Below are 16,743 nucleotides of genomic sequence, written 5' to 3'. Positions count from 1 at the left end.
TTTGTGTGAAAAGGTCACTTAGTCACAGAGGAAAATGTCAGACTTTATAGACATTAGAAACATTAGAAAATCCAAAGAAACTCAATGTAGTATTTAAACACTGTGCTAACTAGATTGCCATGAAATTCAGTGTGTGTATTCATGCTTTCCAGAGGATAAATCCTCATGATTTTGGTGATCCTGAACTGCTATCAGTCCAAACTTCCCCACTGCACATGAGAAATATTAAAATCCACTTGGAGGACTGATATTAAATTTACTGAGCACATTCATGCTGCTCAGAGAATGAATATTTGGGAGGACACTCCATCTTTGATCTTTGATCAGAAAGGTATCAGTGGACCATCCTGCAGTGCATAATTCACATGAACAGAAACCAGTGTTTTGGTGGTTTAGCAGCACAGTTTATTGGATCGTTAAAAATTAAACCTGCCATAACTGTTTTTTTTTTTTTTTAGCTTATTTTGGGCAGCAGAAATAATCTGTGAACACAACAGCATCATGATAAGCTTGTTACAGTTGCCTACAGTATTTACAGATCAGGCCGACGACATCAGAGCAGGGTTTAGGGTTGTGCATCAAAACTACAGTGTAGCTAATGAGATTCAACATTCGATTAGCAGCTCTTTAAACTGGAGTATGTCGTGTTGTTCTAACAATCTGTTTTTGACTGTTGAACAAAATCTTCCAGGTCTACAGTTGAATAATTTCTCTGCTCTGACAAATGACATCAAAATGATCATATTAATAATGACGGAGCAACTGGATGTATTCAGGGAGGAGCTGGCATTATATCAGAGGTGGTTTTAAACAGAAAAGATTCTCTCCTCGTATGCTGTTTTAACTGCATTCCAGACGTTTTCAGCATTGTCCTAATTTCACTGAGATCTACCGGGAGAGCCGTCTTGTTAGAGAGAATGTCAGACAAAAAACAAACAGAAAGCTGGAGAAGACCTACAGTAACTGCTCAGAGCAGAATCCACTGGGGCTGCACCCCTCTTCTCTCCATCCTCAAGAGGCCATCAACTATGATAAATAGCCAGCAGGAAAGAGAGGATGAAGGCACAGAAACACCCACATAGAGATCATACATAAAGCAGAGGACCACAGATGATGCAGGATGAGCCGAATAGAAAAAAGAGGGAAGAAACAAATTGCCGGCAGACTCTGGTCTAATCTGTGTTGCAGTGAAAAGGCAGCTCTCTTCTTTATTTGCCCGCTCCCTGAGAGTCAATGAGCCAACGAGGCGACTTCTAACATACAGCGCAACCCCCCCACACCCACCCTCTGCCCCTGCAATCCTTTTTATTTATGCTTTATTGCAGCAGCCGCTCAGTTCAGCGGGGGCTTATGGCTGTGGGACATGGACATGTTGTTATAGCAAGATCACCCTGCCGTTGGTCTTTCAATTAGCCAAACATGGTATGGAGCACTGGACCTCCCACCCAGAGGTAAATCACCCAGTAGCAGCCAGAGCGCTCGTCCTCTGAGCCAGCTGCTCTATAGGCCAGTGAAAGGACATATGGGATTTGTAATGACAGGGAGCACGAGGACTCACGATCAGAATCAGAATAAAGAAAACTAAATAGTGAAAAACAAACACATAGGAAAACTGGATAAAAAAATTTTTCAATGTAAATGTGCAAAAACTAATGAATGAGGCAGAATCTTCTCTTAAAAGGCCTCTTTAACATTAGCAATCAGCGGCTCTCTTCCCTCATCTCGTCATTCCCCCTCTGTGTGTCCTCCTCCTGATTTCTAGGTGGATTTGTGTTGTTCTGGTATCCATGAACATAGAGGAAGGGTTGAGTTTGCATCAATATCAGATCAAAACAGGAGCAGATCAGGCAACAGAACGCAAACAAATATTTGACTTTTCACTAAAATACGATGAACTATATTTATGAAACATGGAAAATTAGACATATAGGTCTGCCTTTAATGTAAGCCTCAAATAAAGTTGTGGTTCTCAGCAGTTGATGTAAATAAAGACTCTGGCCAGAGAGAATTTCCGATGATCTTTACGATCCCCCAGAGAATAATTCTTTATGCTCTTCGCTGACCTGCTGATCTTTTCCTCCACCACCAACAGGTCAGCTGAATCTGTGACCAAGGTCAAAATCCTGCAGTGATCATTACTCTGGTCCTTGATAAGATATCTCAGAAACTTATGGCCAGTAAAAGTAAAATTTGCAGTGGATATATTCTTTGACCTTCTTTCCTCCCTTTTCTCTATCAGGCCACCATCAGCATAAAATACAGAGGAAATATAAACTGTTCATGGGGAGCATGGATGTACTGAGAATATTCCTGCTCCTCACAGGATGAATCTTTTCCACTTTAAACACTTGTTTTCTTTAGGATTCAGGACATTATCAGCATGTTGTCTGCTTAGTCCAGCTCTTCAACATCAAGCCTTCTAGGTTAGCATTGGGTTTTGGACGTTTGGTGTTGATTTGCTAATGACTTGCAACCCTTTTTTTAAACTGAAACATTTTAGGGTTGTGTGCAAGCTGTATTTTAACATGTTCCTACATATGTATGTAAATTGTGGGATGTGGCAAAGGAAATGAAACGCAAAATTTGAATGAACGACCACTGAAAGTAATTTATACTTGCTGATTGAGAGGAAATTGGGTTTGTGAGGGAGACAGGGAGGCAGAGAGAGAGAGATTAGACAATTTTGTTCTGTCTTATTACCAACATTTCATTAATAACTATATTACAATGAGAACCACTTCAACACAGCAGGATAGAGAGTACTGCAGCAAATTAAAAGCTGCTAAAAAAAAAGAAAGTCACTTTACAGGAGCTCTCTATTCAGAACCACCACAAGACAAAAGAGCAGCTATGCAATCAGAGGACTGGTACTGTGTTATTTTTCACATCATTTTTTTTTTCCTGATCTTCCTTCTGCTTGAATTTGTGATGTCAGCTGTTCGAGCAGGTAATGTACAGTGGGTTTTCAGAGCTTTTTGCTAAAAGCAGCCGCCCGCTGTGGCACAAAATGATGCTGTGAGAGCAGTGAGAGTGAACCACTACAATAAAGTTGTGTGTTGGACAGAAAAACAATGAGCTCCATAAAACTGAGCCGCAGATTCAGGTGATAATTCTCTGTAGGTTCATCATTATGACTGACCTCTGTCACAGTGTGGTACTATAAAAAATACTGATTTCAGCCACTTTAACTTACATAAGGAATAAATGAAAGCATGTGTTCAAATGTTGGTTTGAACACAACAGGATATGGTAACAGCAGCAGTCTTTTAAGTAAACACCAAAACATCAGAGTGCATTTTAAAAAGTTCTGAAGCAAACACCCCCTGGACTGAGCTTTCATATTTCCAGGGGGATTTGATTCAATTGGCAGTTTGTTTCAAAATATGTTTTTTGGGGTTCTTTAGCCAATATGTAGAATTTAGCGTAGAACTATCCTCTTCTCTTAGACAAAACACTCCAGCAAAACACTCCCCTTGGTCCTGTTGCAGTGCTCATACAGCAGTATCATTTTGCTTTTTATTCCCATTTAAAGAAGCATTCAAATAATCTTTTTCTCTTACTAAATGCTAGTACACATTTATGTTATCTACATGCATTTGATTTTTCTAATAATACAAAGTAACAGTGCTATTACAAACATCCCCAAGTATCGGTCCCAGTATTTTAAATAAAGTTAAATAACCTTCAGTTTACTGCACTGTGTCCAGACGGCCTCGCTGTTGTTCTGTTTTATAGCACTGTGAAATTTCCTTTTGCTAACAGAGACAAATGGTCTATTAGCAGCCTTGCATTTTACATGGACTGATGAAAAATAGATTCATCTTTCTCCATGTCTGGACATCAATAAAGAAACTGACACAGGGGATTCATTTACGCCTCGCTCATCGAAGCTCATTGAGAATAATTGGGTGTGACAGGCTTGTACAGGACAGGACACTGTGGGTGGGAAATATCCTTCAGTGATGAGATTCAATTTCACACAATGTCATAGTCTCTACCGTGTTGGAATGGGGGGGGGGGGGGGGGGGGGGGTGCTGGGCTTTGAAATGTGTGTCTGTGAGGAGACTGTACAGTCAACTCTGGACAGGAAAACGCTGCATACAGTTTAAGCATTGCAAGACCAGTCTGAACCACGTGGGCGTGAGGTACAAAATTCTGATCCCAAGGCAGGAGACCTACGTTCAACTTGTACTTGATGGCTTAAGATGAAATTTGTCATCTTTTAAAGAGATCAAGGAAATGCATCATTCGTCTGAGAGATCATTTTGGTGCCATGACAGCTTGTCGGAATCAGAGTTGAAATGGAGGACAATGATGACAAGGATGAATTTCATCCAAAATAATCAGATTATATGAAAAAATAAAGCACACATGGCCTGTGGTGTGAACTGAACCATGAAGGCAAAACAGTTTAAACTGTGACATCTCTAACTGCCTGCAGTGACTTCAGTTTTTTTGCACGCTTTATTATGTTGTAGATTTGATAGTAAATAGATAAAATTGCCATTTTTTTGTCCACCAGTCTACACTAAATTACAACAGTCTGCAGATCCTTTGTTATGGCACTGTGGATTCTGGTCAGACATGGGAAAAAAGCCAAAACAAATGAAATACAACAAACTCTCTGTAGACCTCTGTGATAAAACTGTGGCGAGGCACAGATCAGGGTAAGTGTGTAAAGCCACTTCTAAGGCTTCGAGTGTTCCCAGCTCCGGTCTGATGAGACAAAAACTGAACACTATGGGCAGAACTCCAAACTCTATGGCCCGGCACTGCTCATCACCTGGCTCATAACATCTATCAAGCATGGTGGCGGCAGCATCATGCTGTGGGGTGGGGGTGTGAGTGTCCTTCTCAGCAGAAGGAACAATGAGACTGGTAAGAAGTGAGTGAAGGATGAATGCAGCCAAAAACAGAGGGGTCCTTGAAGAGAACCTGCTCCAGAGTGCATGTAACCTGAAACTGCAGCGACAGTTCACCTTTCAGCACAAGAATGACCTGAAGAATACAGCTTAGATAACACTGGAGTGACTTCAGGACAAGTCTCTCTGACTGTTCTCTCTGAGCGGCCCAGCAAAAAGGCCAGACTTAAACCCGAAAGAGCATCTGTGGAGAGACCAAAATAAAGTAACTGAGAGATTTACTTTATTTATATTCAGAATCTTTTATTCTTAATAAGTTTCTAAAAAATGTGTTCACTTTGTCATTTTGATCTATTGAGTTTAGATTGATCCAGTATCCAGTTGCAGTTAAATCTACAATACAGTGTAAGAAAGTGAAGGTCTCAGTACTCTCTGTATTTAGGCATAATGCACACTCCTTGTTAGTCCAGTATTTCTTTCAGGAGAAGTCAGCCTATGACAGAGCTAGATTTCAGGTTTAAACACGAGCCAGTTTCGCACACTTGTCATCTTTCCTTTGACACAGCACATGCTAAAACAGAGAGTCTATAAATAACATCAGCCTCATGACTGCTGTCACCTCTCATCTTACTGTTGATCTTTATTTTCACTGGCACTGTTGTTTCAGTAACCTAAGTGATCTAGCAGACAGAAGCCATAGGTAGGAGGACACATCCTGAGTCCTGCATGGGCTAAGGTCTAAACAACAACAGTACTTTCTACAGAGCTTTTAAGTGTCTTAAAACTCATCCCTGTGGTTTTCTGGCCTGCAAACTCTCTCACTCTCATCAGCCTGGTTTCCAGAAGCAGCAGACCACTGTACACTACCTGTCAGCCACCAAAATGTCAGACAGACAGGCAAAGGGAGAGGCTAGGTGGTCAAGAAACTAAAACATGTATAAGTGCTCAAAACAAAGAGAATTTTTCTAGAAGTTTGTGGAGGTCAAATCACAGCTGAAAGGAGAGTGAATACTGGCTTACATTAATCATGGGGGGACCCTACATGTAGGGTTTTTAAATGTCTGTCCTGTCTAGTCCTTAAGTCAGGTCTGTTGTCTCTGTTCCGTTGTGTTTTTTTTTTTTTTACGTTTGGTTCCTGTCTTATTTTGAAATCACTAACTTGTTCCCTCCTGTGTTTCCTGCCTGTTGTGATTACCTGCCCGGCCTTAATGTCTCCCACCTGTGTCTAATTGTCCCCCAAGTGCAGTCTTGTCTTCCCTTTTTTCTGTGCCAGATCGTCTTTGTCCCTTTCATCGTATATTCCAGCCTTTTGTTCCTAATGCTAGTTGTGTGTTTTGACCCTGAAAACTGAAAGTAAAGGTTGGAAGAAAGAGTCTCAGTTTAGTTGAGTGACACAAACACTGTTGTTTTCTTTGCTCTGCAGCCGTAACACTGTGTAATTGTCAATGAAGAGATCATCCCATGTCTCTTTTACGCTTGACAGACTCCACTGAATGCCCGCCTATTTGCTTGTGCTGTGGATTCACGCTAATTTCTGATATGGCAGTAATTTAATGCAGGGAAAAAAAAAAAACTATTTGACTTCCCCCATAATTAATTAATGGAAGAATCCTGTTGCAATTACATCTTCATAATGACTAAAAGAATATTAGATACATGCCCTTTTAAATTAATTTGTCAGCATGTCAATGGTTTATAATTATCTAAGGAACAGAATGAGCTGGCCCATCCACCGCTCAACATTTAGCTTGATATCCTGGCATCACAGCTGTAATGCAAGAGTCAGATGGAGGATTACAATCAGTGTTTTCAATTAAGTCATTAGCTGAAGCACACAGCTCTTAAATTCACTTTATATCATCTACATCAATTGTATTGTATTCTGATTAGGGTTCCCTGGGGTTTTGAAACAGAGATATTGACACCAGTGATTTTAAATTTAAGCAGTCAGTCGCTGGTATTTGGTGCCAACATTTAACATCAATGTATTTGACCAGGGCGGCACGGTGAAGCAGTGGTTAGCACTGTCGCCTCACAGCAAGGGGGTTCCAGGTTCCCTGTGCCTGCGTGGGTTTTCTCCAGGTACTCTGGCTTCCTCCCACAATCCCAAAAAACATGCCCATTGAGTTAATTTGAAACTCTACATTGCCCCGAGGTGTGAGTGTGTGCGTGGCCGTTTGTTTTATGCATAATAAATAAATAAATACTTCAGAAACGACCATGAAGAAAGAATAGTGCTCCATATTGTAATGGTGACCCTCTGACCCAGTACAGGCGCAGTTCCTCTGTGAGATGTGAGATTAACTTCTGTGATGAGCTGTAAGTGAGGAGACCCGTGTGAGGAGTTTTGAAAAAGCAAATTCACTACAGAGAAAAGTGAGTTAGCAACTGAAAGAAAATCTGTAACATAGGACATGTGACCCGACTAGTAGCATAGCCTGATTTCCTCCGAGCTGCTGCTGGAGAGTGCAGGTAAAAAATAAAATAAAATAAAATAAAATAAAATAAAATAAAATAAAATAAAATAAAATAAAATAAAACAAATGTAGGGGCGCACAACAAGGAGCTAAATAAATATTTTTAAGAAAGATAAATTAAAATGCACTGTCACTTGAAGATTGTGCAGTTAGTTGGAAGCATGAGCTTTCTGTCAGTTACTTCCATGTGTGTTTCCTCTTGGTCAGATCGACTTGATAGCACAGAGAGACACACTCGCATCTCTCCAACACTGTGCGTAATATTACACACAGCTGGCACAGCGTGGACACCTTCATTAATGATTTAAATCCTCTGATGGGACACCAGGATTTAACTGTTAACTGACCTTGTGCTCTTCTGACACTGGGAAGCTGTTCTGACAGATTCAGTTTATACAGTAAAGTCATTTACAGAAATCTCAAAGCATATTATTTTGTTCTGAGATTTAGGGACTGTTAAGACCTGGTGCTGGTATCCATTCCAGCCACTGCAGCACCATTATAGGCTAGCTGCCTGTTCACACCTCAGTCACATTTCCTGTCACACATAGATAATAGATTAAAATACATTTATTTTGATGCCTGAATAAAACCATTAAAATGTTTGTGAAATGCTAAAACGTAGGGCAACAGTCATGAAAGGTGATGAACATCCTGTTAACCTGTTAATAAATTTCTCTTTGCAGGTTATACCTAACTAATTTAGGCTGTGGCAGCAAAACCCCAGCATGTATTAAACACACAAGGAATTTGGCATGGTGTTGTTAGTGCAAACTACAGCCACTAAACAGCTTTGTCACTTGAATGTAAACAGCAAGTCACAATAAACCGTAGCTATAGGTTTTAATAAGCTGCATGCACAAACAACCAATGGGGACAGTTTTACTTTGTCTGGTAAAAATGGTTTTCCATGGGAATGCCATGGAAAAACAGAGAATTGACTTCTCTGGGTCACATATTGTGAATCACCTCACACACTGAAATTGTGCCATGAGATTTATGATGTCTGCCTTCATATGAGCTGAGTAGTGGCTTCCTGATAAGGAGAATATTGGGTAGGGCTGTGGTTTGAATTTCCAGAAGGATGTTGTGTGCATGTCAAAAGTTACATATTGCATGTTCAACCATGAATACAATCACATCTCCATGGTAGCTGTCTGTCATTCTCCTCCACTGCTGCCTGGCCTGTGCCTTCCTTTCTCTGCCTGGGAACAATAAGTGGCACCAGCAACTCAGTGTGATGAATCCTATCTCTCCCAACACATGTGCTCCTTCACTGCTCAGCTATTGCAATCCAAAAATATTGAGTGTATTGATCAGTAACCTTTGTTTCAGTGTTTTAGACAAAAATAAAGTGGAAGGAAGGCAAGATTCTGAGTGGGGTTGAAGGGTGAAGCACAAAATGAACTGTTTCTCTGGTGTAATGTGTATCTGTGGACAGTTAAAGCTCAAGGTGTGGAAGCTTTAACTTCCATAGTTCTGCCTGCAGCATTTAAGCCTTAAAACCAATCCAAATGAACCTTTATAATATCTTTTTAAGTCTTTTTAGTTTTTAAAACTTCCCCATGGACCTTTGAACATTAGGCTGCACTGCATGTCTCTATCACTTCATCAGGGCTTTTTTGGTTGGCTGAAGCTTCTTTTTGGTTGGTTATTCACAGAACCATTTACCAGCTTATCAAGGTATCTTTGAGACAACTCAGGTGTCTTTTGCATTCAGTCACACCCTTGCATTTGAAAGCAGTCTTGTTTTTATGTACACGGTACGCATACTCTGTCCTGCTGCTGTGTGCCATCACTGTGTCATCCATCAGCTCACCTAGATGTGACCCTTAGACCAGGAACGCAATCACTGTCACCTGCTGTTTGTGACACAGAACAACACATAACTTCTCTTCATAATCTCATGCAGAAGCGGCTGCTGTCACCGTGCCCACAAAAACATTCCCCCTCCTTCCTTCTTTGGCATAGTCATTTTCAGTGTAATCATGCTGAGGCCTGCTGAAGCCTCCTGCTTGCACTTCTAAAATGTTTTGACACAGTCCTTAAACAATGCGTCTGACTGTTCTGGGAAATGCCAAACCTCATCCATCTGTGCTGTTTGATACCCTTTTTTTTAAGAGCCTTCTGCAGCTTAAATGAAACCCAAACACCTGATAGCTGCTTTAAGCTCTCTGCTCAAGTCCTGCATAGTGGAAATACGAGTTTACCATTTTAACTACATGGCAGAACAGGGTGACACAGACCTCTAGGAGGCAGTACAATACACCTGACAAATCCCAAATTCTTTCCAGTTGAACCAGAACATCTGAATATGATTTGAGGGTGGTAAACAGGATATGGCTTATGAACCATACCCTATCTGTAAGGGTGAGTGCAGCCACTTTAGCGGGTTTGGAGGTGCTGATTTTCATTCCAGGACTTTCACACTCAGCTGCAAACTGTCCCTTTACAATGTTCAAGTTCACAGGCCAATCAAGCCACCAGAACCACATCATCTGCAAAAAGCAGCGAATGAGTTCTGAGGTTCCCAAACCAGACACACTCTTCTCCCTGGTTTTACCTTGATGTCCTGTGACTTCTTCCCAAACACACTAACACAGCTCTCACTCTGGTTAAATAAGGACCAGATGGCTTGTAGTAACGGCACTAGTGCCCCCCACGAGATCCCCCTGGGGGACACTGTCGAAAGCCTTCTCCAAGGCCACAAATCACATGAAGACTGGATGAGAAAATCCCACAACCCCTCAAGTAGCTTTACAATGGTAAAGAGTTGTAAATTTCATGTCCATCCATCATGTTGGCTTCTTCGTCAAGAGCTGGTTTCATACTCATGCCTATTTCAACAGCGTGCAGGTGGAATAAGTTCTGTAATTCACACTTACATTGGTATCTGAGCAGGACTGATCCAGCCTGAGACCTCGGGCTGTGGAAGCGGATGGAGATCTGATTGCTGTGGCTTCGCACCACCAGCCCCCTCATCAGAATGGACTCGTTGGCCAGCATGGTGTTCTCCCCACGGCCCACATCTTCAAACACCACCTTGTCGCCCTCAGAGAGATTCACATTCATCACCTGACAGAAAACAACATAGGGATTTAACCATTTATCCATAATATAAAAAAACACAGCAACAAAAGATCAAGATTATCTTACAGATTATATACTGTATATATACACAAACAAAAAAAATGAGTAGAAAGATGGTCATAAACAGAGCCTCCCACTGGCAGCCCCATCTATGCATATGCAGATTATATGTAAATTTCACTATTTACATTTATATGTATTTGTAGTCACAGACATTCACATCAAAACTGCACTCAACTCACTAACACTTTACAGCAGCAGCTCTCCACATTATTCTGGGTAATTTCAAAAGTGGTATAAAGGCTTTGCACAGGGTTGATCCATTCAGAGTGGCAGCCATTATTGTTGCGATGAAGCGATGTTATTACTCAAGTTCAAGGGCTTGTTTGCACTTAAACCTGCTTGAATTTCTTGGTGAAGAAAAAGAAAAATCTGCACTCTGCTGAAGTTAAGATTATTGACCTGAGAGATTTGGAAGGTGACCTTGACCCCGGTGGTTAAAGACCTGTGTGTGACATGTAGCGTGGTGCAGCAAGTGACAAACGCTTCATCATTAACATACCAGCATGCATCATGACAACCAGTGCTGGAAGTCTGCTTTACATAACACTTAGGCGCAAATCACAAGTAAGAAATATGGAAAAAGCCGAAGGACAATGCGGAGCTCAGTGATTACACAGCAGATAGGCCTGATAATTGTCAGCTTGTCTCCTTCGCTGACAGCACGTCTGGTGAGAAATGTTGCTTTTATCAGCTTTTATCACAGCAGGTATATCTCTGCTCAGGCGTTAAAAGGAAGGAGGCATCTTGTCTTCATATGGTCTTCCATAGATCACATCAACTGCGTCCTATCTCACCAGGCTGGAAGATTAATCCGCAGCTCTCTTGAGAAAAGCTGCCGAGGGAGTCTGTAAGTGCTGTGCATCCACTGACAGGACAGAAGTGTCAGATAACAGTGTGTTCCTATTGTGTGAATATCCAAACCCGACTTCAGACAGTTGTCGGTGTGGACCAACACTGTGAATATATAAATATTAAAAGCAGAATATAAACAGTAGACTTAAGGACACATATTGTCCCCATTTAACAAAACAGTGTAACTATGGATGTCTGCAAATAGCCAGTGATGTGTTTACTCAGGTGTAGAAGAGGGTGGCTGAGTGAAATTTAATTTGTGCAGGGTGTCTGGACTCAGAGACAACAAACACATTCAGTCATCCAGTTATGATTCAGCCTCAGTCTGGCCCCTAGTTGTACTTTTTGATCCACAATCTCAAACAAAGTAAGCAGGCAAGTGTGTGAACAACGCGCCTTGCAGCCACTTGTCTATGTGTATGCAATGTTAGTATCAAGTATATTAGAACATTATTTTATTGGAACTTAGTAAAAGGTGTAAAATGGAAAATGAAACTCCGCCTTAAAAATCAGAACTATAAACCAAACACTCTGTAATGCCAGCAGTTGGTTGGCTGAACAGAACAAACTAATTTCCATTATTGACTCCTGAAACTTTCTCATGCCATGATATGAAAAAGTGTGTGGGGTGGGGGGGGGGGAGGGGTGTGGAACCTGAAACATCGAGATGTCATATTTTACCTCCGTAGAATGACCTTTAACTGCAGAGGGGTGTTTTATTTGGCAAGAAACTGTGTGTATCATCTTTAAAGACCATAAACCTGAAGGATTGTGTCTAATATTAAAGCACATTTTTCATTACCAGGTTTAGTTGCATAAAGAACAGCTCCAATGTCTTTGTCACAGTGTTTGTCATTATACAAACAGCAAACCACTGCAGGCATTCATCACAGTTCAGGTGAACACCAAACTTGCAGCACATGATCAGGGTAAGGAATGAGCTCTGCTGTGCTGCTGCATTTAAAGTATTGATGATGTTTGCGTTATGATAAAGTGGTTCTTATGGTTCTACACCATGTTTGCTTTTTTTCTCAGTGCGATGAGAAGACAGATACCACTCTTATGGTTAGCTTAGCTTAGCATAACGACTGGAAGCAGTAAGAAACATCCAGCCTGTCTATTCAAAACAACACCTCCCAGCTCTGATTAACATGTTGTAGCTCAGTTGTTTAATCCACACACAAACTGACAATTGGAAAAAGACAAATTGTTGTTATATGCTGGAAAAAACACTTTTTCATATCATCTTCTGACAGAGACTGATCCTCACTCATATGCAACACCAAAGACATTCTTTTGGGGGGGGTTTCCATCTGCCCCCATTGCACCAGAGTCAGTGAGAACTGAGCCAACTCCAGCCACTGATGAAGACCATTTGTTGGTTGAAAGTTCTTGGAACATAAAGCTGATAAGCAGGACCTAAAGTTATTTTGTCCTCATTTCACAAATTGTGTCATGCCATAGGTAGGCAGTCAGGGGATGTGTTACAAAGCTCTTCTTCTGGTTTAAAATGTAAAATGAGGGAGGAATTGATGTTATCACCCACTTAATGCCGCTTACATAATACACTGTACGTACAGTCCATTATTCAATTACAGTGCACTTGTTAAACTGAAACTTTACTTGCAGCCCACGTACAGTAGGCACCTATCCGCCCTGAACGCAACATGAATGACTCATAGTGTACTGTACCGGCTTGTGTATTACAAGTCATAATGTGTCGTTAATGAACTCACGGACACAACATCAGGATAATAGTGAATAGCTGAACAAAGGGCATCACCAAGTAATCACATTATGCCTTCAGCTCAGGGACAATAAAACACTTGAGGGAACATTGGGAGACGTAATCCAATTTGCCCTGGCACCAGCCCAGCTTCTGTATAACTGTACCTCACCAACATAATCATGAGGGGTGTTCCCCTGTCTGGAAAAAGAGTTATTACTCTGACAACATAATGGATTGCAATACACTTTGAAATTTGAATCACTGGCAGCAGTAAAATGCTGCTGGAGAGGAAAACTACAGCAGTGGCTGCGAATAACAGTTTTTTTGTCGCTGTTTAGTCAGTGACCTGATCGCTGTTGACATGTCTGCCTGTACGACACAGTCCTTAACTCTTATTCTGCAATTGTCAGTTCCACTTTCTATTGGATTCAGCCCTTATAATGGCTGTGATGACTGGGACAAAAGCTGTGAAACATATATATAGATAAGTTAATTGGGTGTTTTGAGATTCTGAACCAGAGAATATTCCCCAGAAGAAGAGTAAAACAAGACACATCAGCAGCTCTGTGAGTGTGTATGTAAACACAGCAGTGCTGTGAGTTTACTGGTAACGTCAGCACTCTAATATTAACAGTGCTAACAGCTGATGTTTGGCAGGTACTGTTTGCCATATTAATGATCTGACTGTGGTTTGTTAGATTGCTAACATTTGCTGATTAGCACTAAACACAAAGTACAGCTGAGGCTGATAGGAATTTCAATAGTTTTGATGATTCATCCTGTGGGGAACATGAATATACAACAAGATTGCAAAGACAGCAAATACGTTTTGAAACAAATTGTAATTGTGACCAGATTATGACACAATGCATTAATTTACATATAACCAAAGCCACAATCTTTGTCCAGCATTTAACCAAACGTACCAACAGGACCAGTCTCTGGTGTGACAATGCTTTTGTACACCCACCATCCACCCCAGCCAGACCCTGGCTACTCTTCATTCAAAAAAAAAAAAAAATTTTTGCCTCTGAACATAATTCAACCAGCAGATACACTGCCACCACAGTGTTACTGGAAGAACAGTTTCGTGCCATATGAATGAAATTTCTAGCAGACATGCTTAGTTTTATTACACTTTATGTGTTTGGTCCTATCTTTTAACAAACATATTGTGAAGAGCTGCTGCTTCAGACATCAGCAGTAATGGAAACGGCTCAACACGAACAATTCAGAAGTGTCAAACATTCAAAAAATCTCAGTTTATTTACTTTGTACCTGTTATGACATGGTGTCCTAGACCTGATGTGTCCTTATTGTATTTGTTTACAAATGCAGTTTACTGTGACACTTTAAGATCCTACTGTGTCCAAAGAATTTTGAGCCTGGGTGTATGGATGATGGATGGATGAGCATGTGGTGACTATGATGAGCTGATAATGGCTGAAACATCTGGCAGTGAAGCCATCATCCAACACATACTTGATACTTTTATATTGTAAAATTTTTAACTTTTAAGAACTAAATTTCTTATGGAGAAATTATTTTTTTATGAAGTCAGCTTCCAGTGGCCATCAGTGGTACTGCATTTATGGAACATCTACACTGACTGTGAAGTGATTTCTTACCACCATGCAAATAATGACTGTCCTCTCTTAGAAGGAAAGGTGGCCACGTTTACATCTCTTCTCTTAATAACTGTTCTTCCCAATTTTGTATATTATTATTATACAAAAAATAACAAGTGAATTAACATACAGTGCAGAAATTCGAGCAGGGGAAAAGTAGATAAATAAGTCTTGTCGCATCAACAAATTAAATTTAGCAGACAGATGTTGTGCAGGAGGCAGAACAGGGTGATGAGGAGGTGGGATAGCATGAGGAATCGTGCTCCTGGGAGGATTGGCCGTCAGGACTCTGGCAGTGGTTGTGTTTTGTTTTTGTGAAGGCCTTGTGAAATTACAAGTAAATACCATTACCTTTGACCAAATATATTACATAAGCAAACTGGATCATGACATCGGCAAAAATCATCAGCTCTCTCACCAGGTCCAGATGAAACCCAACAGGAACTTAAAATTCAATAATTTTTTTTCTTAAGTTGTGTACATTTAGAATGCAATCGATCATTCAAAATAGTCTTTACTAAGAACGGAGGACTTCCAATATGTCTGCCACAGGGTGGCAGCCCTCCACTGAAACGTAGTCCTCTTTATTCCATCACGTAGCTAACATATTTATAAACCGAGTAATAAAATCCTTCTAAAAACCCTCCTGTCTCATGCAGAATAGAGAACAATGAGCACTATGGTGTAAAGAGAAAAGTCTTCCTGACACCCATTTACTTTATAAAAGCAGCAAATGACAGCTGAATAATTCAACTGACACTCCCTCATTAAGTGTAAGCTGACAACTTTGGGGGACAGCATGGAGGATGAGAACAAAACAGGGACAGATGGAACCCTGGGATATGGTGTTGACTAATGGATCAAAGTCTGTGTGCGTTCGTGTGTGTGTGTCTGTGTGCATGCATGAGAGAGAGAGAGAGAGAGAGAGAGAGAGAGAGAGAGAGAGAGAGAGAGAGAGTGTATGTGAAGAGATGAGTGAAAACAAACGCAGCAACACAAAGGAAGAGATGGAGAGGAATGAGGGGGAGATCAAGTGTAATGCAAAATCATGTTGAACGTTGTAGACTGGATCTCTGTATTACATATTCCACTGTTCTCCATCGGGACTCTTTGTTGATCTTCCTCTTTTGTGTAACACAGACAGAAAACCAGGCCCAGCAGAGAATAAGAGCACTATTTACCTCTAATTGCTCGCCTCCTTCAAGATATCGTACCTTCTCCCTTCGCAATGCAGCTCCACAAACAGAACAGAACAGAACCTGCCTCTTAAATGCATCAAGCTGTGTCTTCTATCAATCTATCAACTAATATCACTGTCCCTATCATGAGGTGGAAACACAGTACAGTACACATGTGTGCCTATAAGGAGCCAAGTGTGTCTGAGTGTGTGTGTGTCGGCTAATTAACGGCAGTAATTAAGAGGGAGGTGAGTAAATGATGTTGTTGTCGAGGGAGCAGCTGTTCCAGCAGGAGAAGTGGGTCACAACGAAGAAACAGCAGAGACAGACTGAGCCTTTCCAGAGCCATCACTAGCAGTGAAGGCCACTGATGGTGAAAATCCTGTTTCTCTAGCCTCACTGACTCACTGAAGTAAGGACTACAGGGTTTAACAGGTAGAATTCCTCTTTCCAGGAAAGTTATATTCAGCCTTCCTTTCAATTGCCCTGCTAAATCATAAAGATGGTTATGATCTGATCATATTAGGATAGCTGCCTTCTAAATCTGATGTTTTTGTGTTTTCGATATTTGGATACACACAGAAAGGCCCCGAGCTGGTCAGCAGGTTCTGACCCTGAACTGCCCCGATAACTGTGTGTCAGTGATTGTCTGTTTCTATATGTCAGCCCTGTGATTGACAGACGACCTGTTCAGGGTCTCGCCCTGGTGTCGGATGGGATTGGCTCAAGCACCACCCTGAGGGATGAGTATCTTTGTACGGCTGATGGACGGATGGATGTATTTACAGTAGATAAATTAAATGCTGTGACATGTCCCTTCATAATCATGAACACACACACACGCACACACACACACACACACAC

General features: G+C 41.1%; 1 protein-coding gene across 1 annotated transcript in view; it reads right to left on the bottom strand.

Moving 5' to 3' along the window:
- The window catches only part of sez6b (seizure related 6 homolog b), a 108,837-nt gene that overhangs the window by 46,332 nt on the left and 45,762 nt on the right, over positions 1–16,743 (bottom strand). The window contains exon 4 of the mRNA XM_041046420.1: positions 10,225–10,414. Within this exon, the coding sequence (XP_040902354.1) occupies positions 10,225–10,414 (190 nt within the window). The remainder of the gene's footprint in view (positions 1–10,224; positions 10,415–16,743) is intronic.

The sequence above is a fragment of the Toxotes jaculatrix genome, chromosome 9, assembly GCF_017976425.1.
Source record: "Toxotes jaculatrix isolate fToxJac2 chromosome 9, fToxJac2.pri, whole genome shotgun sequence".
NCBI lineage: Eukaryota > Metazoa > Chordata > Actinopteri > Toxotidae > Toxotes > Toxotes jaculatrix.
This window is presented reverse-complemented; position numbering and strand designations above follow the sequence as displayed.